Source organism: Meleagris gallopavo, chromosome 23 (assembly GCF_905368555.1).
Source record: "Meleagris gallopavo chromosome 23, MGAL_WU_HG_1.1, whole genome shotgun sequence".
Taxonomy (NCBI): Eukaryota; Metazoa; Chordata; class Aves; order Galliformes; family Phasianidae; genus Meleagris; species Meleagris gallopavo.
In genome coordinates, this window is record NC_139426.1 from 995,074 (window position 1) to 1,017,964 (window position 22,891).

The window sequence follows — 22,891 nt, forward strand, 5'->3', positions numbered from 1 at the left end:
GGGAGGGGATGGGATGGGATGGGATGGGATGGGAGAGAGCTGCGGGCTTCGACGGGGCGGGCGGGCGCGGGGCTCCTTGCGGCTCGCGGGCGGCGTTTGCAGGGTGCGGAGCTGCCGCTGCAGCGGCGCTGAGTTCGAGCTCCCACCTCCCGTGCGGGTCCCGTCGTGTGCAGAAAGCCGCTCAAAGCGCAGCCGCTGCCGGCACCGCTCTTCTCCTCCCGTCCGTCGGGCTCGGTGCCCGCACGAACTCCCTCGTACCTGACCGAAGGGCTCGCGTGGCTGCGGTCGGGCGCAGCTGTGATGCTTCGCGTGCAGCTCAGTGTGCTGAAGGCCGCCTCACCTCACGGCCGTCTTCTCTCCCCGTTCGTGTTCTCCCTGCTGCCCCCTGTCCCGTCCTGCTGTCCCTGCTTGCAGCTCGCTGTGCTCCTGTGGGGATGGACCTGATGGTCTTAAAGGTCTTTTCCAGCCTTAATGATTCTACGGACTCTGATGGAGCTGGGAAAGCTCAGCTCAGGCAAATCCCCGTCAGCTCTTCCGGGTGTGCTTTTCCCTGCAGAACGAGTGCTGTGGTAGGAGAAGGCCGGCAGCATTCCCGTCCTATTCCCCAGCTCCTCCAGAACTGCTCGTTTTGCACTGTGCTTCTGCACCTTCTCCCCAGCTTTACAGAATCTCCCTGGGCAGAGATGGTTTGTTTTCTGTTACATTTCGTTGAAAGACCAAATCTCAGTGAGATCCCTCCCGGTGCATTGGAAAGGGGTGTCCGGGAGCGACTTTGGGTACTGCATAAGAACTGTTTCTTGGGAAGAAAAAGCCAACGTTATTTCTCCTGCTGTTCTGCAGGTCTTCCCCCTCCTCTGGTGCGGCCGGGCACAGCTGTGGGAGGGATTTCTGCCCCTCAACACACAGAGAAAGGACCAAGCATTGAGTGTGAGGAGCTGACCTGGGGGGGAAGCAGCTCAGCCCAACCCCAACCTCATGGGGCTGCACAGTGGGACAGGAGGACAAGTCACTGTTATTCCCTGCAGCACCAGAAGCCAGGTTTGCTGTTGGCTCCCACCCAGCACTGACACGTGCTGTGACAGTTTCCCATGGACTGCACTGAGCTGAGGAAGCAGCCGGGGGGGGTGGATGTGCTCCATTTGTGACCCCCAGCAGTAAGGCTGCAGAGGTGCTGCCATGGAGGCTCCCATGCTGGTGCTCATCCTTGCACTGTGGATCTCTTCCCTGGCTGTTGGCGCTGAGCTGCAGCCCCACATGTGAGTAGCAGAAAGCACCTGGTGCTGTCCTGGGGTTGGGGGCTGCGTTTCAGAGCTGAGGGGGGTGGGGAGGTGAGGGGCTGTGCTGTGCTTCTGCTTCTTTATGTGTTCCAAAAGCACAGAGAGGTAAAGAGAAACATAAACATCTGCACAGTCTTTGCTTGCAGGAGGCGATGCACTGTTCTGAATGGAGGGAATGCAGTCAGGTTGTCGTCTGCTCATGGCCCAAGTTCAGGAAGGCACAACTGGACGTCTGCTTAATGTAGCCTTTGTTATTTTCTTCCTTCATTTACCAGCTCATTCCTGTTGTACTAAGGAACAAAAGTTTTGTGTGTCGTCTTTTCAGAGATCTCACAAGTTTATTTTGTATACATGTGTGTGTGTATATGTATATAAATACCAAACAGCAATTTAGCTGTTATTAGCAAACCCAGCTAATGATGCTCTTCTGCTATTCTGAGCACAAGAGGCAGTGATTGTGCAAACAGTTCAACTCCGACCTGTGCTTTGCACTGCACTTTGCACACCTGCTTCCCGTTGTTTCTTTCTTTTCCCTCTTTTGCTGTTATTCCAGGGGCAGGGCAGCCCTTCCTTTCCAATTAAGCATTACAGTTTGCTGTTAATCATTTGGCTGCTTTGGAAAACTTCCTTGGAGTGCAGAAGCCCAGCTGCAATATCCACAGCTCCTCCTGTCCCCCACCCACTTTTTGGCCCCACCAGGCAGTTGCAAGCCTGTATGGAATAGCAGCAATAATTCCAACGAAGCATCTTTGGCCAGAGGCAGCTTTTTAGTCTCAGGTTTAGGAATTCTTCCTGTCGTGTAATTGCTGTAATCATTGCCGTGATGATATCTGTGTCGTGGTAATAAGGGAGCAAACAGAGTCTGTCTTTTAAGAGGACATGAAAGGCTCTGCTCCCACCTGTCCCCTCAGCCCTTCAGTTGTGACACTGTAAATCCCTCTGCTTCTCCACCACAGTTCCCCCCTCCAGGATTTGCTGACAGCTTGTAGAGAAATTGGGATCTGCTTTTGCATCTCTCTGCCGTGCCTCCATCTGCTGATTGGCACAGAGGGATGCTGAGGGTTTCCTTCGTGGGGAGCAATGGTTCACCCTTGCTTAGCTCTGTTTGCAGAAACGTGCAGACAGAACCAAACAGGCAGAGTGAGTTGGGATAAATATTTTCAGTGGCCGCGCCAGATATTTGTTGTTGTTTGTCTGCTTTTGCTGCGCTGGAGCAGTTTTCATGTTCTGCCAGCGAAGCTTCAAAAGTTCTTATCTTCATGCTGATGTTTGTGCAAGCACAGCAGGGGAAAAAAGCACGGCTTGTATTTATTTGTGCTCCGGATCCATCCCAGCAGCGGAGGGCACCCTCAGCCCCATTGCACCGCTCCGAGGCACCCCATAGCAGTGGGGCAGGGGGAAGAAAGGTCAGATTTACTGCCCACTGCTGTTTGCTGTTACAGGACCACGTACCACGCCGGGTACAGACAGCTGTTCCACCTGCAGCGCCGCGCCGCACACCGCTGCTGCACCAACTGGGCTCAGCGCCCAGGGAACCCTGCCTGCCTGCACCGTGAGTACTGCATGGCTGCTGCTGGAGCTGCATCCTGCTCCCAAGTGCTACTGAGAACTTAAAGTCAAGCACAGAGCAGTGCTGCTGGTGGGAGGCTGCGTGCAAACCCTGAGCGTGCATCGCGTCTCCTTTCCCAGCCCTCAGTGCTGTCTGTGATGGATGCTGCTGCAGGGCTCGGTGCACAGCCTTTGCTCACTCTCTGTGCTTTGGCCCTCAGCAGCCGATTTTGGTGCTGCAGTGCTGTGGGTAAAACGATGACACAAATGAGGTTTGAAGCAAAGACCCTGAGCCTGGGATGTGTGCGCTCAGTGGGTGGATTTCCTGCTCCTATGTGCTTGTGGAGTGTAATCCTCTGCAAAGCAGGCAGAAGTGCTTGCTTCCCAGCTGTGTGGGTTAGATGTACTCAGATCGCTCAGGTCAGGCTGTGGATATCCGTATATATGGCAGGGAAATGCAGTGGCGTTGCCCTCAATCCCCTTTCTATGGCATATTCCATGCACGTGATGCCCCAGTGGGACCAACATCCCCGGCCAAACCATGGGGAAGCCGTGGTGGTGCCCAGGTCCTGTGGGTGGCCAAGGCTGGGAGGTCATGGGCTGATCAGGGATGTGGTTCTGTGCAGGAAGATCCTCATCCCAGAGCAGTGTGGGGTGGGATGGCTGCTCCTGCTGGCGGCTCTGGACACGGAGAGGGTGTAGGAAGGATGGGGTGGAGGAAATGAATCATTGAGTGCTGGGGGAATGCTGAGATGGAGGAATGCATGCAGAGCGTTGGCACATCAGAGGATTTCCAGTTTTGTGCTCATTGAGAGTCAGCCCAATGGAGGCAGCGTGGCCGTGCCAAGGGATGTCTGCAGGATCTGTGGCCTCAGATGAGTATCTGAGCTTCAATTCTGCCTTTGTTTTACCAAATCTTTGGGAAATATAACATATTTTCCGCGTTTAATGAGTTTTAAGAAATGTATCTCCCTGGAAAAATCACAGCCTTGCTTGTGGCCCTATTGAGGTGCTTTGATTTCAGAAGCCTAATTGAGCATTCAGTCTCTGTGTGTTCATTTTGCACTTCACTGGGTGAGAATAGAGAAGTGGGGCTGCTCAGCCTTCCTTGCAGTTTAGCTCCATTTCATTCTCCGGTCCACTCAGAAGGTGACACATATTTGGACGATCCCAGAGATGCAGCTTTGTCTGCTTTTGGTTTTTCCCTTACAGATGCCTCCAGTTCCCAAACAAATAACCCATCCTCCATCAGTGGAGGTGTGCACCAACCCTGCATTCAGCTCAAGGGATTTCCAGCCCAGCCAGAACCCAGCACCGATTTGGGATGGCAGTGAGATGCTGTGCTGAACCTTTCATGGTTTTACAGTCCATGAGGCCAATTTAAAATCTGTTTCTGAGATTAAATAGCAGTAATTATTCCTCAGCTGCCAGTTCATTGAACAGATTCCACCATTAATAATACCCGGCTCAATGAAGCACAGCACTTCTCCTCCAGCAGCCAAGGATTTGGGATGCTGCTGTTTGCAAGCAGGTTTGGGGGCAGATTTGTTGTTTTTCCTTTGGCAAGCCCCACAGATAAATCAAGGGTGGCTCCAGCCAGCAAAGGGGTTTGTTGCTATCACTTGTGGAGCATCCAGCCATGTGCTGGTTGGGCAGAGCATCATATATAGAAAATCCAGCAGTACAAGGAATGAAGAACCCAGCCTTCTCTGGCTGCTCTGAGCTGAGATTTTCCAGTCTTTCTGTGGTCATTTCCTCCCACATGTGCTTAATTTTGTGGGACTTCAGTTTCTTGTGGTTAAACCTGTGCACACAGATGCACGTGCAGTGTATAGTTGTGCAGACGTTGCTTTTTGCATAATTTAGTGTTTGTGGGGGCCTCTGTACCCCCCTTTATATTCCCACTGGCTGCAGGGACACCTGTTAGACCCTCAGTCTTCATAAACCAGCCAAAAAACTGCCCCGAATGCCAACAGGTGTTTCTAGTTTGGTGTGTGTGAGTGCATATTAACCTCCCTTCTGTCCCCCCAGCCTCACCAAATAAAATCCCAGCTGCATCTAAAATTCCTCCACTCGGCGCTGGAGCAGCAGGTGCCAAGAAACCCATGCATGTTAAAATAGGGATTTTGGGTTTTTTTGGGGGGGTGAGATTTAAATGGCTTGATTAAATGTGAGTGGAGCTCCAAACCCACTCTTGGCTCTCGTGTTCCAGAGCTGTTCTGAGTCATTGGTGATGGAGGTCAGAGCTGCTGTTCCGTGGCCTTAATCTGATTGTCTGAGATCAAAGGGCCCTATGGTGCTGTGTGCTCTCATAAAGGAGCAGTGGGACGCTGGGTTCCCTCGCTGTGCCAGCAATGCAGTGTGCAGTGGATGGAGGGGGAGGGTGGGTCTCAGGAATCCAGGGGATGTTGTGCCTTTCCTTGCACACCGTGGTGTCTGTGAGCACACTGCATTGCAGGGCAGCAGAAGCTGATGGGCGCCAGGTGCACGCAATCAGGGGATCCCTCTTTTCACCTTTGGCTTTTTAATTTAAACTTGTGGATATAGTATGAAACAAGTAGCCATCACCCCTTGGTTAGAGATAAAGGAAGCGTGGATAAACGTCTTTTGTGGCCTGGCAACGAACTTGCTGAGGACAACATAAAACGTGCTCATTAAACATCCTTTAACCAGCACTGCTTTTTGTTTTCGGCAGCGCTGCGGTGCTTCATCCCACCATTATTAATTGCCTGACACCAAGGATGGCACAAACGGGCCGTGATTTGTTATTGTAACTTCTTCCCGTGCCTTTCTCTGGGGTTTTTCCTCTTGACACCTATTATCCATCTGGGAACAGAAGTGGCTTTTGTCATGAAATCTAAATAATGAGATCAGTAATCAGCGGTCGCACAGAGACAATCTTGTACTACAAACACTACTGCAGCCCTCGAGAGCCCTACAAAGAGCTTCCCCCCCTCAGACACTTTGTAGTATTGACCTTAATTATACTGAGACAAAGAGATGAGGAGAAAGATTATTTTTTCCCAGGAACTCTCCAGTTGTCCAGGACAAAATGTCTGCTGCCATTGTGCTGGGTGAGCAAGCCTCAGTAAGAGCTACAACTGGCATCAGTGCTGCTCATAAGCCCGAGTTTGCCAAGTGCCTGGAAGGAGCACGGCTCTGACCTGTCACAGCCCAGCTTTCTGCTTCTCAGCCTTTATTTCCTTGAGCTGTAATCCCCTTCGTGGTATTTCATCGCTGCTGACTCCGTTCCAGCCCCAGGATGGATGTTTGCTGGCAGGAGCCGGCAGCCAACACTGCTGATCTTTGGAAGATGCTCAGTGAAGGATTCCTGCTGGCTCTTGTTGCTCCTCAGTTAGCTGAAATACCTGAGTGTCAGACCAGCTCTTGCAGGGCATAGAGCTTTTGTGTCTTACGTCAACAGCAGAGCATTCTGCTCTATCATTGCTGCTCCTAAAAACGTGCTGTCAAGCCTCAGCTGCCCAGCAAAGCGTTCTGTGCCAGGCTGTTATCAGCGTCCATTCAGTGCCATGAGTCAAATTCTGCCCTCTCACTGATCCTTAAGGTCCTGCCAACGAGGCCATTGGCTGGAGGAGCTTAATGCAAGCGCCTGGGAGACGTGTGGGTGGGTTGGGATGGGCACTGGGGGTTGGTGTGATCAGCTCTTTGGGGGATCCATCATATTGCTGATTTTGAACCTATAAACAGCAGAGAATTGGCCCAAGGAGGGCTGCTCAGGCAGATATTGTGTGGATTCTCCTACTTCTGTTGTGTTTACAGTTGAATTTGCTTTATTTATGCTTGTATATAATAACATCTTGACAAATCACTCCCATGTGTTCTGAGGGCAGCACTGAGAGCTGGTGGCTCGGGTTGCAAGCACAATCATGGGGTTTGTGTTGTGTGCACTGCTAGGGGCTGCGGGGAGATGTATGAGCCCTGTATCAGACTGCCCTCCTTCTGGGGAAGAACCAAAGCCAACAAACACCCATGAGCTCACAGAGCTGAGGTCGCTGCAGAGGGTTGGGAACTTTGAAGGAAGCCTCTGCAGCTCTGCCTATGCAGAGCAGGAATAGGGTTTTTTTCCTTTGGGAATCATCCGTGAAATACAGCACTGGCTGTAGAGTGGGGAGGAAAAAACCCCATCAAACAGCAGCACGTTTGTTGGGCTCCCCAGGGGAAGCCCCAGCGGGCTGCCAAGACACTGCATTTTTATGTTGATCCATTATATAAAAGTGTCAAAGAAGAATTCTCTCCATTATAGAGAGGTATTTATAGACTGAGAGGAAAAGCCAAGGCTTATGGCAGAGCTCAGAGGCTGCTGCTGCTCTCGCTGTTGACACACTGACTGTTTTTTCCCCGCTTTGAAGATCCACCCCATGTACGCATCCTTTGTCTGAGGTCCTGGCGAGCTGCACGTCCTGGGATTGGGGGAGCTCTGTGCTTTATTTCGGGATGCTTCAGACGGAAGGAAATCTCATAAGGCTTTGATAAATCCAAGCTCTGACGTTTCTGACAGCGTTGTCTGCAGAGCTGTAACCGTGCTGCTTATTTATACAAAACGTGAAGGGAAGAGTCGCCCCTCTCTCTGTTCCTGCAGCAAAGCTTACAGCATACGGGGCTGTGTCTGCTTGTAGGATTGCTGCACGTGTCACCTGGCAGCCTCTGCCCGTGCTGGTGGCTGTGAGCTGCTCCCAGCAGGGCTGTCCATCTGAGTGCTGCCAGCTCTTTGATGGAAACAGGAAGGACTTTAACGGATGGAGTCACTTCCCAGTTGGGTTAAAGCATGGTCTGATGTTTCAGAAGCAGTCAGGGAGTGCTGAGCCCAGACAGGCGTGTCAGCACGGTTTGTTGAGGGCAAAGAGTATGGAAGTGATTAATTACAGGGTAATCAGACGAGCCTCGAGTCCTTGGGGAGCAGGAAGGCAGCACCCAGCACGGCAACTCCTTGTGCTGGCTGGGCTTTTCCACGGAGCCCTTTGCATGGATGGAGGCAGCTGTCAGCAGGAGTTTGTTGGCTGCTGCTGCTGGCTTAGCAGTTACAAAGAGCTGTGGGTACTGAGCTTCCTGTAGGGTAGAGGACGGATGAGAGGCAAAAGCCTCGTGTTGCACCAGGGGAGGTTTGGGTTGAAAACGAGGAACAGTTTCTTCTCCAGTGGAGGGGTGATGCTTTGGCACAGGGATGTGGGGGGTCTCCATCCCAGGGTGGAGCTGTGGACGTGGGCATTGGGCACGGGGGGGTGGGTTGGAGTTGAACTCAGTGATCTTTGTGTCTTGAATTCAATGACTTTATATTCACTGACTTTATGTTTACTGAGCCAGTGGCAGCTGCGTGAATAATTTCCCAGGTCTACATTAGAAGAGGGGGTTAAATGGCGCTTCTCCACGATCCCCTTCTCCAACCCTATTGCCAGCTGGCGATCGCTTCCATCCTTACGACCCGACGTGAAGTTTTCGTTGTAGGATTTATCCTTCCGAAGCCGGCAGAGGGCGGCGGTGTCCCGGCCGTGTCCCCGCGGTGTCCCCGCGATGTCCCCGCGGCGGACCACGGCCATGCGGGGAGCAGATGGGAGCACGGAGCTCCATCAGTGCTGGGTGAGCGCGACAAACACGAGATCTATCCGCGGTAGCGGGAGGAAACGTACAGAACACGGTATGGCTGAAGCTGCTGGCAAAGCTGCAACTCATTACTCCTCCATCCAGAGCAACGCCTTACATTGTCTCCATTTTTCTTGTTCTTTTGAGAAGGAAATGCTTGTCAACAGGGCAAGAAGTGCAGCTTCTCTAGTACAAATACATGCGTGGAGCACCTTGGTCAGTGCCAAACGTCAGGAGCTTGCCAGCAGCTGCTACATCTCTTTGCAATCTCCCCATACATTTCACACATCAGACTGAAACGCAGCATTTCCTAACCGGGGCTTCATCGTGGGCTGTAACTGGAAAATAAAAGCTGGCCAAATGTTGGTGCAGCTCCTGGTGCTGTCCCGGATCTGGGCTCCATCCCAGCCCAGGCTGTCCCCACTCTGCCCTGCAGGGAGCTGACGCTGGGGGCTGATGTTGGGGCCACGCAGCTGGTTGATGAGCTGCAACACAGCCTGGTTTGTGGGACTAATTAAAGCAGCTCTCGTGTCTGTCGGGGAGGTGTGAAAATGCTTGGATGCAAAGCATCTCCAGCTTGCTAAGAGCTCCCATATGGGCTTTGGGGTGAGAGTGCTGCCTTGGTCAGAAGAGAAGTCTGGGGCAGGGCTGTGTGTCCATGCAGGGACACCGCTGCTCCCTGACCCCGCTGCACTGCTTCGTTATTTCCCAGAAATGAGCTTCCAAATGATGATGCTGACTGAAGGTGACAGAGGGGGTAGGAGCTCAGCGGCAACATCTGTCGCGTTAAATAGTGGTTTGTTTTCTATCCCATCATATGAAATGAATTTACTAATTGTCTTCTGCTTAAATTACTGCTACTTATGTTACCACGTGCTTCGTCCTGCTTCTTGCCTGGTGTCAGAAGCGTTTCACTTTTGTTACACAGTGCCATGTATGTGCACACTCACACACGTACTGCTTGCATTACATCCAGAGTGCACTGTTTGCCATTCTACATGGAAGCAGTGGGCTGCTGTGATAAAGCAGTGCTGTGGGGTTCCCTTTCTGCTGAGAAGAACATTCCTTTTAATGGAGAACACAGCGATTATTTGCTGATATTCTCTAGGGGAGGATTGTGGTGTATTCAGTGCTGCTGTTTTGCCATAGACCTATGGGATGCTCTGTGGTTCATTTGGTGTCATCCGGAGCTGCTCTTGCTCTGCTGCATCCTTGGATGTGTGAAAGAGGGAAAGCCTGGTGTGGATGCAAGTGAAGTTTTCAGTGTGATGTCCTGAATCTCTTGGGGTTGCGTCTTTTATTGCTCCAACAGATGACTTCTCTCCTTAGGAGCTGATAGCATCACATCATTCCCCATCTTTTACATTAAATCTCTGTTTTCAGACAGGAGTGAAAGAGAAGGTGCAGTCCGTGCCTGTCAAACACCAAATGGGATTTGTGTCAGTAAATACCAGCTGCACATCATGGACTTATCAGCTCCCACTGCTCAAGCTGTCCTGCAGACCAGAAATCCAAAGCCTGTGCATTGCTATCATCATGTCTTCTTGGTGGCCTTCTCATTTATTTCAGCATTGGTCGGCTTAGCAGAAGTCCAAAAGAATTCCAAACCTTTAACAAAACTTACTGACAAACTGGGAAAGAGCCATTGTTGTGGATACTGGTTTGGACATCAGAAAACTCAGTAGAAGAATGTCCCTTTCTTGCCAATTTGATGCATTCGTCATGTTTTGTTGAAAATAACTGACAAGTATTTCCTGGCTCCGTCCCACAGCAGAGATGTGTGAACCAAACAGCTCTGCCCTTATCTTCTCCAAACTGAAATATTTTTGGTTCCCCCCGAACTCCCCTAATGGGGATTATGGGATTTGCTCCTAGTCTGATTGAGGGCGTCGGGATTTGGGTGGAAACAAACAGCCCTTTGTTCCCCCCTGCCCCCTTTTGTCTTTAGGGGAGGCCCCACTGGGACTTCCTTAGCAGAGGTGCTGGTGGTGCTTGACCAAAGCCAAGGTGGGGATGGGCTGTGCAGAGCCTGCTGCTCTCACTGGGTGCAGTGACAGATGGAGACATCCTCACGTGGCATCTCAGAGGTGCAGGGCCCCCTCAGTCCAACCCACAAAGCAGCAGCAGCCTTTGGCTCCGTGCTCTGTTTTCACTTCTGAGCTAGCAGTATTATATTTAGAAAGCAAATCCTCCGTGGATTTATTCTGTCCTGGGCTTCTCTGCTCATGCTACCAGGAAAGGAGCCAATTAGCTCCCATGCCCATCTGGGAGCTGACTGATGAGCTCACTTAATGCCAGCACGGAGTCCCTGGGTGGCACCAGCTCCCCTCCGTGTTCACTGGGTTTGAACCTGAGCTGCAGTGAGAATATTTTGTGTGATCCAAGTCCTCGGCTGATTCAGGTGCCCGTAGAGCATCGCTGCTCTGTTGGCTGTGGCTCATAGCTGCAAACAGGACTGCTCAAGCACTTCTGTAATCCTAACTTTCTCTGAAGCAGAAGAGCCATCTGAAGTGGTTTGGGTGGGTGATGGCTGTATGGTTTATTTACTTTTTATATGGGAAAGAAACCAGATTTCTTTTTCACACCAATCTTAGAGATTCTACCTCTGTGCCATCTCCTTGAGCTGCTGCTATGCATTATTTTCCAATATGGACTTGAAGGCTGCAACAGCCTTTCCTACATCCATTAGCCAATACCAGATCAGACTGAAATCCCATCCTAGGTTCAGGAGCTCGATTTGCAGCAGCATTAAGTCATTTCTCACCCTGGGCCAACACCCCCAGCTTTACTCTTTTGCCTTCAGAATTCCTGATTTGCTGTGGGGGTTTCTGGATTGCTTTCATGTGCAGAAGAGTCAGAAGAAACTCGGTTTGGGGTCTGGATGGTTCTGAATGAGGTTCAGCCTCCTGAGTTCATTGACCCATGTCTGTGTGTGGAACGAACTTAAGGAACCTCAGCCCTTAGCATGTTGTACTACAAAGTGCCACATCTTCAGCTGTGTTTGGGTTCTTGCAGGAATTCAGTAAGGCCAAGACTGGATCAGAATGGAATTCCACGGGAGTGGGCCAGGCACTGCGTACAGAACCCCTTGGGTGCTGCTGCTCCCCCAGCCAGGAAGCCAGCACGACCTGCTGCTGCTGGCAGCCTGCTGCCATGTCCAAACCACCCCATCGTACTTCATCAGCCACAGTAAATTAGGAGGAGGAGGAAGCTGGGGCTGGCTCAGACCTGGCCAAGCATAACTTATGTCATAAGTTTCTGTTCAAGCCTGAAGTGCTCTCGATACACGTGCCGTACACAGAGCCGTTCAGCAAAGCCTTGCATGACTTTTCTAATAGCGGTGTAAGGAAATACGGGATGGAACGAGTTTGTCACATCGTTTGTTGAGCAGCAGCTCCGATAGCATTTCTGTCAGTGGGATATAAGTGGGGTCTGTGTGGGGAGCTGTGCTCGGCCAGGAGGGGTTCCCAGGTCCTGGAGGTGGAGAAGGGCTCTCTGGTTTGCGTTTGCAGCCATGGAACCGCATTCCAAGCCAGGATCATTTTGTATAGACAGCATCCTCATAACACTGCTGGCACAAGCGAGTCTGCCCAAAGCATTTTTCATAGCTTTATGGCATTGCTGCACGTCAGCACCACAAGAAGCATTTACAGGAAAAGTGTCAGCCCATTGTAGCAGGGCTGGAGGGGCCCTCCCGAGGAGGGGGTCGGGGCAGCAATGACAAACTGTGACACCTGGGTTGCTAGTTGGTCACTGGGTGCCCTGTGCTGTGCTGGGAGCTGCCCCTGTGTGGGTCTGTGGGTTTGGGGTGCTCACAGCTGGAGCCCACCATCCTTCCCAGCAGCCCCCGATGCTTTTCTTCCTGGATTCAGCTCCTCTCCGTGCTTCAGGACTTTCTGTGGAATGCTATTCATTGCAGCCACAACCACAAGTTTTAATTTGGAATTTTACTACAGCCAAAGAAGACTTCTAAAAGCAGCAGCCCCGCTCTCCCCCTGGCTCAGCCCCACCAGCTCATTGTTTCAAACCATCCCAGAAGCAAAATGAGCCTTTTGAGCTCGCCTCTGGAAAACGCAACGAGCTGTTCTTACTTCTTACTTAATGAGAAAGGTAAAATAAAATCCTAGGATCCACGTTATGGGAAACAGCGTGGATTTCACTATAGAGTTGCTCCTTAGTTGAGCTTAGCTTTGTCATTGGAGGCTTTTTAGCTGTAAGGAAGGCACAGGGGAGCTTTGCACTTGCAGCCTCACCAGGTGCGTGTCGTTAGAGGGAGGTGCGGTGATTGGGGCTGATTGCCCTACAGCGGGCACCTGGGCCGGGGGGCAACGGCGGCACTTGGGCGGGGGTTGCAGCGCAGGGGTCGGGCAGGCGGTGATGTCAGCTGGGCGGGGGGCTGCGTGCTGGGCACCCACGTCCATTCCTCCGTCCGTCCGTCCGTCCGTCCATGCAGGCAGCCTCCTGAGCCGCTCCGCCGCTACGAGCCCCCGCCTCGGCTCTTCGCCAATCCTTCCTCCGGAGGAATGCGGTGTCCCGGCCGCTGCTGGCGGTGCGGGGCGGGGGGCGGCGCTTCCCGGAGCTGCCCTCACCTGCGGGGGGTGGCGGAGCGCCCGCGTCCAGCCCCGCACAGAGCCCCGCCCGCTCGCTGTGCCTTTGTGGGATTTTTGTTGGTATTTTTCCTTTTTTTTTTTTTTTTGGCTCCTGCAGCCCTCCCATTCCTCCCCTAACTTGCTGCAGGACCGCACTTTGAGCAGTCGTTTCGTTTTTTTTTTTTTTTTTTTTTGGTCCTTCCGTTTTACCTCTCGACTTCCCAGCATGAGGCAGGAACACTTGCGGATGCTGCTGTGGTGCTTCGGTTTTTTGGGTGGCATCCCCGGTGCTGCCGGCAATCACTACCGTTACCAATGGAGGAGCTGCTATCCCTGTTACCTGGGGCGTGGGGGGTCCGGCATTGGCCACGCCGAGATGCGACCAGGTATGTGCTGGGTTAGTGCTGCCCTCGGGGTGGTAGTGGGGGGCTGGGTAGCTGAGCCCCCAGGTGGGACCCTGGGCTGGCAGCAGTTGGGTTTGCATCCCACTGAGCTCTTGCACATCTGACCATGCTTGTGTAGCAGCTTGGATTCTTACAGTCACACTGTGGCAGATTTATTCTGAAAAGTGATTTCTGGCAGAGTGGGGGGGGGGGGAAGAACTGAGAGTTTCTATCGGTTGCTGTGCAGTTACGTGGCTTGGTTTGGCACATTGGAAAGTTGAGTATTTGTGTGATGATCAGCGGGGATATTGGGTAAGGAATAACTTCTGTAAGCTCTCATCTATCTGCCTCCTCATCCCTGTGTGTTCAGCTGGCTTAGCAGCAGGCAGGGGTTGAGGCTGCCTAAAGATGTTGGAAAAAGTGGAGGATATGTGAAGTCTGCTGAGGGCTTTTGGTGCTTGTGAGTAGTGCAGGTATCAAGGAATGTGTTATCTTGTGAGATGATCCAATAAACGAATGCCCCAAGCTGTTGAACATAAAAGCATTATCAGTAGACGTGTAAGATGTGGCAGAGCTTAGGAAATGTGGAGTTGTTATTGCTTGGAGACCAGACCACAGAATCACAGAGCTCACATTGCAGTTGGTGTTTCCATCCCTGACTGCATTAACTCGAGTGGTTTCTCCAAGGTGATCAAGTTTTGCCTGGGGTACAAATTTCCAATCCCAAAAGCAAAGTGAGCCCAATGAGCTGCTGCAGGGGCATCTCGTGGGCAGCCTCCTTGTGCAAACAGGGAATGAAGAGGTGCTTTGTGTAATGGTGGTGCGCATATAATTGGAGTCTCGAGTGCTTTAAAATCTGTTCTGTGTACACACAGTGCTCTGCTGGATCCCTGCATTCGTGTTGAGTGGCTAATTGCAGTGCTGTGGGTTATGTCCTCGTGCAGCCAACCTGTAAAGGAGAGATCATTACTCTCTGCTGGGGTCCTATGTGAAATCATTGCACCTGGAGGCCCCTATTCCCTCTGTGATGCCATGAAGCAGGGCAGAACCCAGCCCAGCTGTGTGCTCTCCTTTAGTTCTGTTGCTTCCAGCAGGTGTGAGTGCCTTGGGCAGTGCCTCCTGTTTTGGGCACCAAGGATGGTGCCGTGCTGCCTGCGTTCCCTGCCACGTGCTGCTCATACAGCCCATGCGTGGGGTTGTGTTCTATCCAAATGGCGGAGAAGTGGGATAAAGTGAAGCTGAGAAGGAGGGTTGGAGCAGATGAGTGTAGTGGCAAGTTGGGAGCCGGCTGCTGGCTTGTTGTTACGTGCATCTCTGTTCCACCCTGAGTAATGCGCAATTATCGGCACCATCAGGAGACTGAAACGTGAGCGAGGCTTGTAAGGGAGAGCTGTGCTTGAAGGCAAAAGGAGGTGAGGTGAGGACAAAGGCAGTGCTGGAGGCAAGGTAGCTGCTGGTCCCTCTGCACTGCATCCGACTGTTGTCAGAGCATCTGTTCCTGAAATGCTCTTGGAAACTTCTGCTGCTGAGGTTGGTGCAGGTGTTGTGTGTGGATAAGAGCTATAAGCACCTCCATTCCAAGTTGCTGTGGAAGTCCAGCAGGATTGGAACAGCCCTGTGGAGCTCAGGTTTGGGGTTTTTCCCATCCCCCACAGCCTGGCACTAGGCTGTGTCCCATTGCTGAGCACCCCAGTGCGGTTGGGTTGTCTCCTTCCATCCTCACTGCTTGGTGAAAGCAGCTCTAATGAACTGGTACTGAAAAGATAAAGTAGCTGAATCCCACATGGGCTCATCTTGGTGGATTTTAATTAACCACTTCCCTGCAGCCTGGCTCAGTAATCAGGCTAATTGCTGCAGGGGTTACAGCCTGGTTAGCTGGAGAGCAAACCCTTCCAGCGTATCAGCTGCCACTGCCTGCAGCTGGGATTCCTCTCCTCCTCCTCAGCCTCTCACAGGAGATAAACTGCCCCTGAACAAAATGCTCTGTAATTTGCAGAGCTGCTGTTGCTGCTTTCCTTCCCCTCACGCAGAGCTGCTGTTCAGGATCAATCTCTGTGCTGCCCCACCAGGGAGCTGTGTGCGGTTGGGCTGTGCACATCGCAACCCCTGCACTCTGCCCTTCCCCTGCTCACCCACAGCAACTTTGTGGGGTCGGGAGGAGTGAATCCCATTGGGGGACATAGCTGAGAGCATCAGCTGCTGCTGCTCCACTGCACCAGTGTCAGTGTGGAGAGCTCCCATATCCTTACACAGCCAGGGGCTTTCCTAACCCTGTGCCAAGTTCTGCTTCCAGCACTCGCTGTGTTTGGTTTTGGCACTGCTTTGGGGTGTTTTGGCCGTGCTGCTGCCCTACCAGTGCTGGTTGGCACTGCACTGTGCTCCTGGCAGGGCTGCCTGCTGCCCGCTCAGGGGAGAAGTCTGCGTGCTTCTCACTTCCCTTCCTTGGCATGCTAATTCCAACCAGATTTTGTCAGTTCTCCAATAGGAAAATCGCCTTGGTGTGTCACGAGCCGCATCGCGTGGAGTGGAGCACTGCCATCTCTGTGCTCCCAGTGCCTTGTGCCAATGCAACGTGACCCACGTGGGTGCACAGCGCCTGTCCCTGTTGGACCCAGTGCCATCGCTTTTTGGCTTCGGGTTAGAGTTGAAGGGAAGTGGTAGAACATTCCCTGAAATTCAGACCAGAGAACTTCGTTATTCCATGTCACCTACCCAGATCTCAGGTTTTGTGCTCTTGAGCCAACTCAGTATGGAGGAGGTTGGTTCCGCATAGGGTGAACATTGACCTGCACAGCTCCAATGCCTGCACCTTGTACACCCTTCGTGCGTGCAGAAATTCTGCTCTTCTGCTGATTCTTTGACTCTTTCCACATATTGGATCTCCAGTGAGCTCTACATTTCTTCCCAGCTCTGGAAATGAATCCTAGTATTTAAAGGCAGTGTAAGAGCTGTGAAAATCTGGTTGGGGTTTGGCAGAAGGATTTTCTGGCATAGGGGCTGCCTTTTGGTCAAGGGCACATAGGCTGAACAGTAGGAGCTCCTACTGTCCATCCAATTGGATGGTGTTGGAGGGGCTGGGAGCTGTGGTTGGGATTCTCACCTCTGGACACCAGTCCTTGCATGCTGCCTCTGCAGCTCTCCATTCACTTTGCATCTTTCCCCCTCCCTCCAGCCCTTAATATTCAGCAGTGGCTCTCACCATTCAGGTCACAAGCAGACCATCCGTTTGTGGTCCAGATGGACGGATCTACCTTCAACAGACAGTGAGGGAATGCAAAACACTACTAAACCCACAGCCTTCAGGACAGATGGTCTTGGGAAGTACTGCAGCAGTGTGCTCATGGCTGCCCTGGTGTTATGGTGGTGTGCCTCCATCTGGGAAAAGGGACTGTTGGAAGTTGAGCAAGAGGAAGGATGGTTTACACTGATTGACAAACAAGATGCATTTTTTTCTGATTGCATGCTTGTCCTTGAAATCTCTTAAATCACTTGGCTGCTTAAACTTGATGGAAATAGCAACGCCGTTCCTGATGCATTCATCCTTCGAATCTGGAGTCACTCAGCAGAGGATAAATAATTCTGACTTCAGATACCATCATGCCCACTTCTCTGACATTCTTTTTTTCTTCTGCAGATGTTGATGAGTGCCAGGTTCACAACGGGGGCTGCCAGCACAGATGTGTGAACACCTTTGGATCCTATTACTGTGAGTGCAAGCCGGGCTTTCGCCTGCACACAGATGGCAGAACCTGCATTGGTAAGTCAAAGGTTTTCTCAGTTCCTTGGGAATGCCTGTTTCTTCATAGCTCTCCTCATACCTGGAAGTGTGTGCTGTTGTACCTGAAGTGGTTGATGTTGGCTTACACTCTTGCATCACGGCCCCTTTCCCAGGTAGCAGTGATAGGATGAGAGGGAACGGCCATAAGTTGCTCCAGGGGAAGCTCAGGTTGGATATAAGGAAACATTTCCACTCCAAAGGAGTGGAGAAGCTTTGGAACAGCTGCCTTGGGAGGTGGTGGAGATTCCATCCGTGGAGATGTTCCATGTAGCACCTGGGGATGGAGCCTGGTGGACGGGGTGGGGGTGGGTTGGGGTTGGACTTAATGCTGGCATTAACAGCTCCTTTGGACCAGCAGAGCTGCACTGAACACTGATGGTTTTTGTTCTTGACACTTCAGTGATAGCAATACACATCTATGTGTGTATATGCCCTGCTGTCAGCACAGCTCGGTGCTGGCCCATTAGGGCAGTGGTGTCGAGGGATGGAAGTAAACATCTTTTTTTCTCTGTAAAAGCTCAGAAGAGGGCCGTGGATCAGCAGTTGTTTCCCTGCCCTGCCCACTCAGTACAGTGTTGGGTGGCTGCAGGGCTGGCTCGTGCCTGGCCCCTTTGTAGTCGGTGCTGCAGACAGTAAAGCAAGGCACAGTGCAGGGGATGAAGCAGCACAGCCTTTCAGAAGTTGCCCAGGCACCTCTAAAAGTGGGTTGTCAGGGGTCTGCTCAGCACCTTTGGTTGTCCACAGCTCTGCAGTGCGAGGTCCTGCATTGCCTTTGTTGTTCTGTTAGAGTGAATCTCTGATGATTTGAGTACAGAAGAGAGAGGAGGAAAACAGCCTGAAAGTGAAATAGAGCAAAAAGAGCCATTGGATGTCCTGAAATCACCCCTCTTTATCAGAACCACATGGCAAGAGGCAGCGAGTTGACATCTTTGGGCCTTCTCTGTGGTTCCAGAGTGGGGGGAGGGACTCCAGGGCCAAAGGAAAGAGTTTAATCTGAGCCCGTTGCTTGTGTTGGCCGGCAGAAGGGTGAGATGGTCTGCATTAACACAGCGTGGCTCTGGAAATTGTCTGAGGTTGGAATAAATCGGGTTGGGATTACATGGCGGAGCCCTCTTTGTAGTAAGAGTGTTCAAATGAAGAAATCTCGAATTTAGCAGGGATTTTTGCCGTGCCATAAGGGTCTGTGTGGGCTTGGTCTACATGATGGGATCCCACTGGGATGGAAAGATGATGCAGATGGGAACGTGGGGATCCAACGGCGGAGCAGCAGAGCTCTGGGTGCATCCATCCTGTGTGCACTCCTGTGCCACCCAGTGTCCCGAGTGCAGGTCCTGCAGGGCCAGCCACTGTGCTCTGCTTGCAGACGATGAAACCTTATCTGCAGAAAATCTGTCTGAGCTCTAATTACCAAAGGCTGCGTGATGCACAGGATAACACTGGGTTTGGCAGCGGCGTCGCAGAAAAGCTGAGCTAGGAAAAGCATCTGGGAATGGAAATATTTTTAGAGCGGTTCTGTAAACAAAGAAAGAAAAGGAGCAGTAATTAGAACAAGGGCTGCGGGCTGTGCCGTGCCAAGAGCCGGCTGGGAGACCCCAAGCACACGGAACAGCACCCGAAGTGCTGTTAGTGTGTTTTGTTTGTTGTGCCTCGGTGTTCCTGCTCTGAAAGGGGACTTGTTCCTCCTGCAGCAAAACCAAGCCCTGGCCCATGCACTGCACTGCTCTCTGCTCGTCCCCGTGTGCCACGTACAGCAGAGTGCTGGCAGGGCTGTGCTGCTGCTCCTATTGCCCACAGTGCCACGTGGAGCACATGGGCTCCCACTGTCTGCAAGCCAGGAGCTCCCATAGGGTCACTGGGCTCTAAGAAGACATTGCTGGAGGCAACCCAGAGGAAATGGTCTCTTGGTGTCTAAGTTGCCCTGTTGGAGAGCCTGCTGCATCCAACCTTACAGCATCTCCATCAGCATCCTCTGCTCAAGTCGTGTCGTGGAGAAGAATCTGAACTTTGGGTTCTTCCACTCTAAAAATTTGTCTTCCAAAAGCTTGCAAAGATGGCAGTTATTCAGATTGCAAATTCATGGGATCACTGCATCCTGGGAGGTTATTTTAGATGTAAGATGCATTGGCTGGTTGTAGATCGGCCAAGCATTTTTCCCATAAGGAGGAATATTTTGGCAAGCTTCAGCATTGTTTTACTTCTTTTATTAAAATAAAAAAGGCACTCCAAGCACGGCTCCATGATTTATGGACGTTTTAAAATGTACATTATTAAACACTTAAATATAGCAGGAATGTTTGATGACCACCCATCCCTGCCCCATAGCTCTGCAGTCACCTCAGATACTTCTGCTGTCTCCATCCAAATCGATTAAAGGAAACAACGTCAGCGAAGTAACACAGACTGATAACTCTCACCCCAGCCCTGCGCTGTGCATTTTGGCAGCCTTTTGACTCCTTGAAGTCATATTATTCCCCAAAATGCCTGCTTGGTTAATGGAGCTGATCCTGATGGTCATCGTCAGGCACAGGCTGCAGTGGTGCAGGAGCCGTCAATGCCAGCAGTGTTCCTCTGCAGGGACATGGCTTTGCTGTGGAACCCTCAGCTTCCTTATAGGATTTCTCAGAGTCAGGACTTGGGATCCTCCTGCAGTGCAAAGAATGGGTCAGAAGTGCAGGAACCTCTTTGGTGACAGAGACCAGATGGCTGTTCCATCCACAGTGTAAGAGGCAGAGCAGAGCAGGGAGGGCACAGTGCAGTTCTGTATAGATGCTGGTGCTGCTCTCTGGGTGCCGCAGAGCTGCTGCTCCTGCACTGCTGCAGCGCTTATGGCTGCAAGATATGCCCATCTCCAGCTGCACTTCACCCCTGGGTGCTTATCCCCCAGAGCAGTCTGAGCTATTTTAAAGTTAATTAGTCGTAGTAAGCTCCTAAAGAGGAGGGGGGAAAAAAAAAAGATAATCCGCGTCTTTGGCCTTGGGATGTGTTTTTGGCTGTAACCTAGGCAAGCCCTCTGTTTTCTGCCTGTTTGAAATCCTCTGGGTAGGAGAGTGCTTTGCGCAAGGCCTGCACAATGCTGCAGGCAGGGAGCCCAGCCCCATTCCTACAGAACATCCCTGAGCAAGTGCACCCAGCTTGCTGCTTCTGCAGGAGGCTCACAGGATGGGACGTGTCACACCAGGTCAAAGTGGGGACATGCGGGAGGGCACTTGAAATCCCTTCCCCTTGAACGCTCCCAGAAGAACCGATGGTGCCTGCGTGGCCTCGCCCCATGTAATTGCTGTCTTTTGCATGGCTCGGAGCCAGGAACCTAATTTTCCACGTTATTTTGTGACAATAAAATTGGAGCATGCCTGAGTGCAGCTCTCTGAGCAGCAATTAAGTGGCATTAGCTGTGGCATTGCATTTGCACCATCTGAGCAAAGCTATGAGATTTCAGCGCTGCCGTAGCAACAGTCTGCAGTTAGCCCACCTTGAAAACTTAAATAGCTTTATGACTTCAAACTCTCAGATGGTGCTTTCGGATGATGGTTTTTTGTGCTTTCCCACCCCCTTACCAGCACTGAACTCGTGTGCAGTGAACAACGGTGGCTGTGAGCACGACTGCGTGCAGCTGACAGCCAACCAGCACCAGTGCCGCTGCCGCCGGCTGCACCGGCTGCGGGAGGATGGCCGGCGCTGCGCCCGTGAGTGCTGGGCAATGGGGGGAGGGATGGCAGCCCTGCATGCTGTAGGGGCTCTGTGGGTCATTGCTGCTTCTTTTGACCCCAGTGTGGAGCCCCTGTGCTGAGAGGAATGGGGGCTGCATGCAGCTCTGCCGTGATGTCCGGGGAGCGGCGCGCTGCGAGTGCCACCCTGGGTACCGACTGGGACCCGATGGCAGAGCCTGCCAAGGTGAGCTCCTGCGGGGCCGAGCAGCATTGCTACTGCTTTGGGAACTGATGGGGTGATGCTGAGGGATGCGCCGTCAACGTTGTTTCAAGGCTGCTGCTCTTCTGGTTTTTCCCATTTGTAGATGTGGATGAGTGCTTGGCCGGCCTGGCCATGTGTGCACATCGCTGCCTGAACACCCACGGCTCCTTCATGTGTGCCTGCAACCCGGGTTACGAGCTGGGAGCAGACAGCAGGCAGTGCTACCGTAAGTACTGTGGAGGGATGGGGGGTCTGAGGGTCAGAATGGGGGGAAAAAGGAGTGTGGGGGGGTCCTGCTGATGGGGAGCACTTGATACAGCCTGCTGAGAGCGGACCGAGTCACAGAGCTCCATGGGCCGTGGTCTGAGCTGTTGGCTTCTCCCACCAACAGAACTCATCCTCATCTTTAAAGTTACCATTGCACAGGTTTAGATGGTTTACATGGAGCTGTTTGGCTCCAAATGGGCCAAGTCCCACTCCTGGGGACTGCACTAGATGAGTTTGGTCAGCTGTAGATGTGTAACTGAAGGAGGAATTGAGCTAATGATGTGATCACATCTGCTCCCATCAGGAAGAGAAATAAACACAATTGAATGCAAGAGTGAGCCAGATTGCCATATGTTCAGCCAAAGCACATCAGCAGAGACGGCCTGCAGCGAAGCAGTTCGGAGCAATGCAAAGAGCTGTGTGCTATTCAGGAGCCAAAGCACTGCTGGCACCTCTCTTCCTAAGGGCATGGTTGATCCCACACTGCATGTTCTGCTGAACAAAATCCCATGGCTCAGTTTCAGTAGCATCCACTTTTGCATGTGGATGCCTGATTGGTGTTCTTGGATGAGCACACATTTTTAGCAAGCTTGTTCCCTGCTATGCCCCGGCTGACCACATGTTAGCAGGGAAGGAGAAAATATTCATGTTTTGAGATCTGGAAGTTAGCTTTCCGCTGTGGCACAGCCTTTGTTTTCTACATGCACAGACCCACTGGGGAGCGCTGAGCTCCTCTTCTTTCATCTTTCTTGGGCCTGAATGCACCAAAACCTCAAGAATGTTCCTGTAGGCGGCAGCTATTTTTCTGAGGTTCGAGAGTGACTCAGAGCCCCATGGTACTTTTAGCCTAAAGAAGCTTCATTAGCTAGGCTGGAGTTTACAAGAACTTTGCCAAGCTATGAAGACACATGGCTGCTATTGATGCTTGCCTCTTCCATTCAGCCATGTCAGTCACTGCCTTTCCTAGCTGCAGGCATCTGGATGTTTGCAGTGCTCAGCTGCTCCCATTCCTAGCTGGCATCCCAACAGCTCTGTGCTGGGAAGGCTGAGCCAACTCTGGTTGGCAGCACATCCTGCAGCTCGTCAGGAATGGGAGCAGCTCTGTCTGGAGTCTGGTTCATCTCAGCTTGACCATGAGCCTGTCCCTGAGGGGCTCCACAGGGTTATTTCTGTACAGTCCTTTCCAGCCCAGCATCTATTCCCATCCCTTCCCTGCAGCACAGCACTGCTCTGCTCAGCAGGGCCTTGTACCAAAAGGAGTTGGTACCCGTGGCACTGGATGCTGATGGAATTCCTTCTGCAGGGATAGAAATGGAGATTGTGAACAGCTGTGAGAGTGGCAATGGTGGCTGCTCCCATTTGTGCCACCACAGCAGCACTGGCCCCATCTGCACCTGTAACTCAGGCTATCAGCTGCAGGATGACCACAGGACCTGCACTGGTAAGGCGAGGCTTGCTCCTTGTTTTCACAAATCTATCTAAGCCACGAGGACCCTCATGTGCCAGCTACTGTGTGCACATATACCATGAGGCTATAATGGA

General features: G+C 52.1%; 1 protein-coding gene across 2 annotated transcripts in view; it reads left to right on the forward strand.

Annotated features, from left to right (window-relative positions):
- Window positions 1–22,891, forward strand: part of MEGF6 (multiple EGF like domains 6) — a 35,955-nt gene that overhangs the window by 486 nt on the left and 12,578 nt on the right. The window contains exons 2-9 of one of the 2 annotated variants that reach the window (XM_085242431.1): window positions 841–927; window positions 1,026–1,256; window positions 2,720–2,829; window positions 17,030–17,152; window positions 20,731–20,856; window positions 20,942–21,064; window positions 21,186–21,308; window positions 22,653–22,790. In XM_085242431.1, coding sequence (XP_085098557.1) covers window positions 1,177–1,256; window positions 2,720–2,829; window positions 17,030–17,152; window positions 20,731–20,856; window positions 20,942–21,064; window positions 21,186–21,308; window positions 22,653–22,790 — 823 coding nt within the window. In that variant the 5' untranslated portion in view covers window positions 841–927; window positions 1,026–1,176. Of the gene's footprint in view, window positions 1–840; window positions 928–1,025; window positions 1,257–2,719; window positions 2,830–12,869; window positions 13,399–17,029; window positions 17,153–20,730; window positions 20,857–20,941; window positions 21,065–21,185; window positions 21,309–22,652; window positions 22,791–22,891 lie in introns of those variants that run through there. The other variant, XM_019622440.3, reaches the window with a different exon arrangement.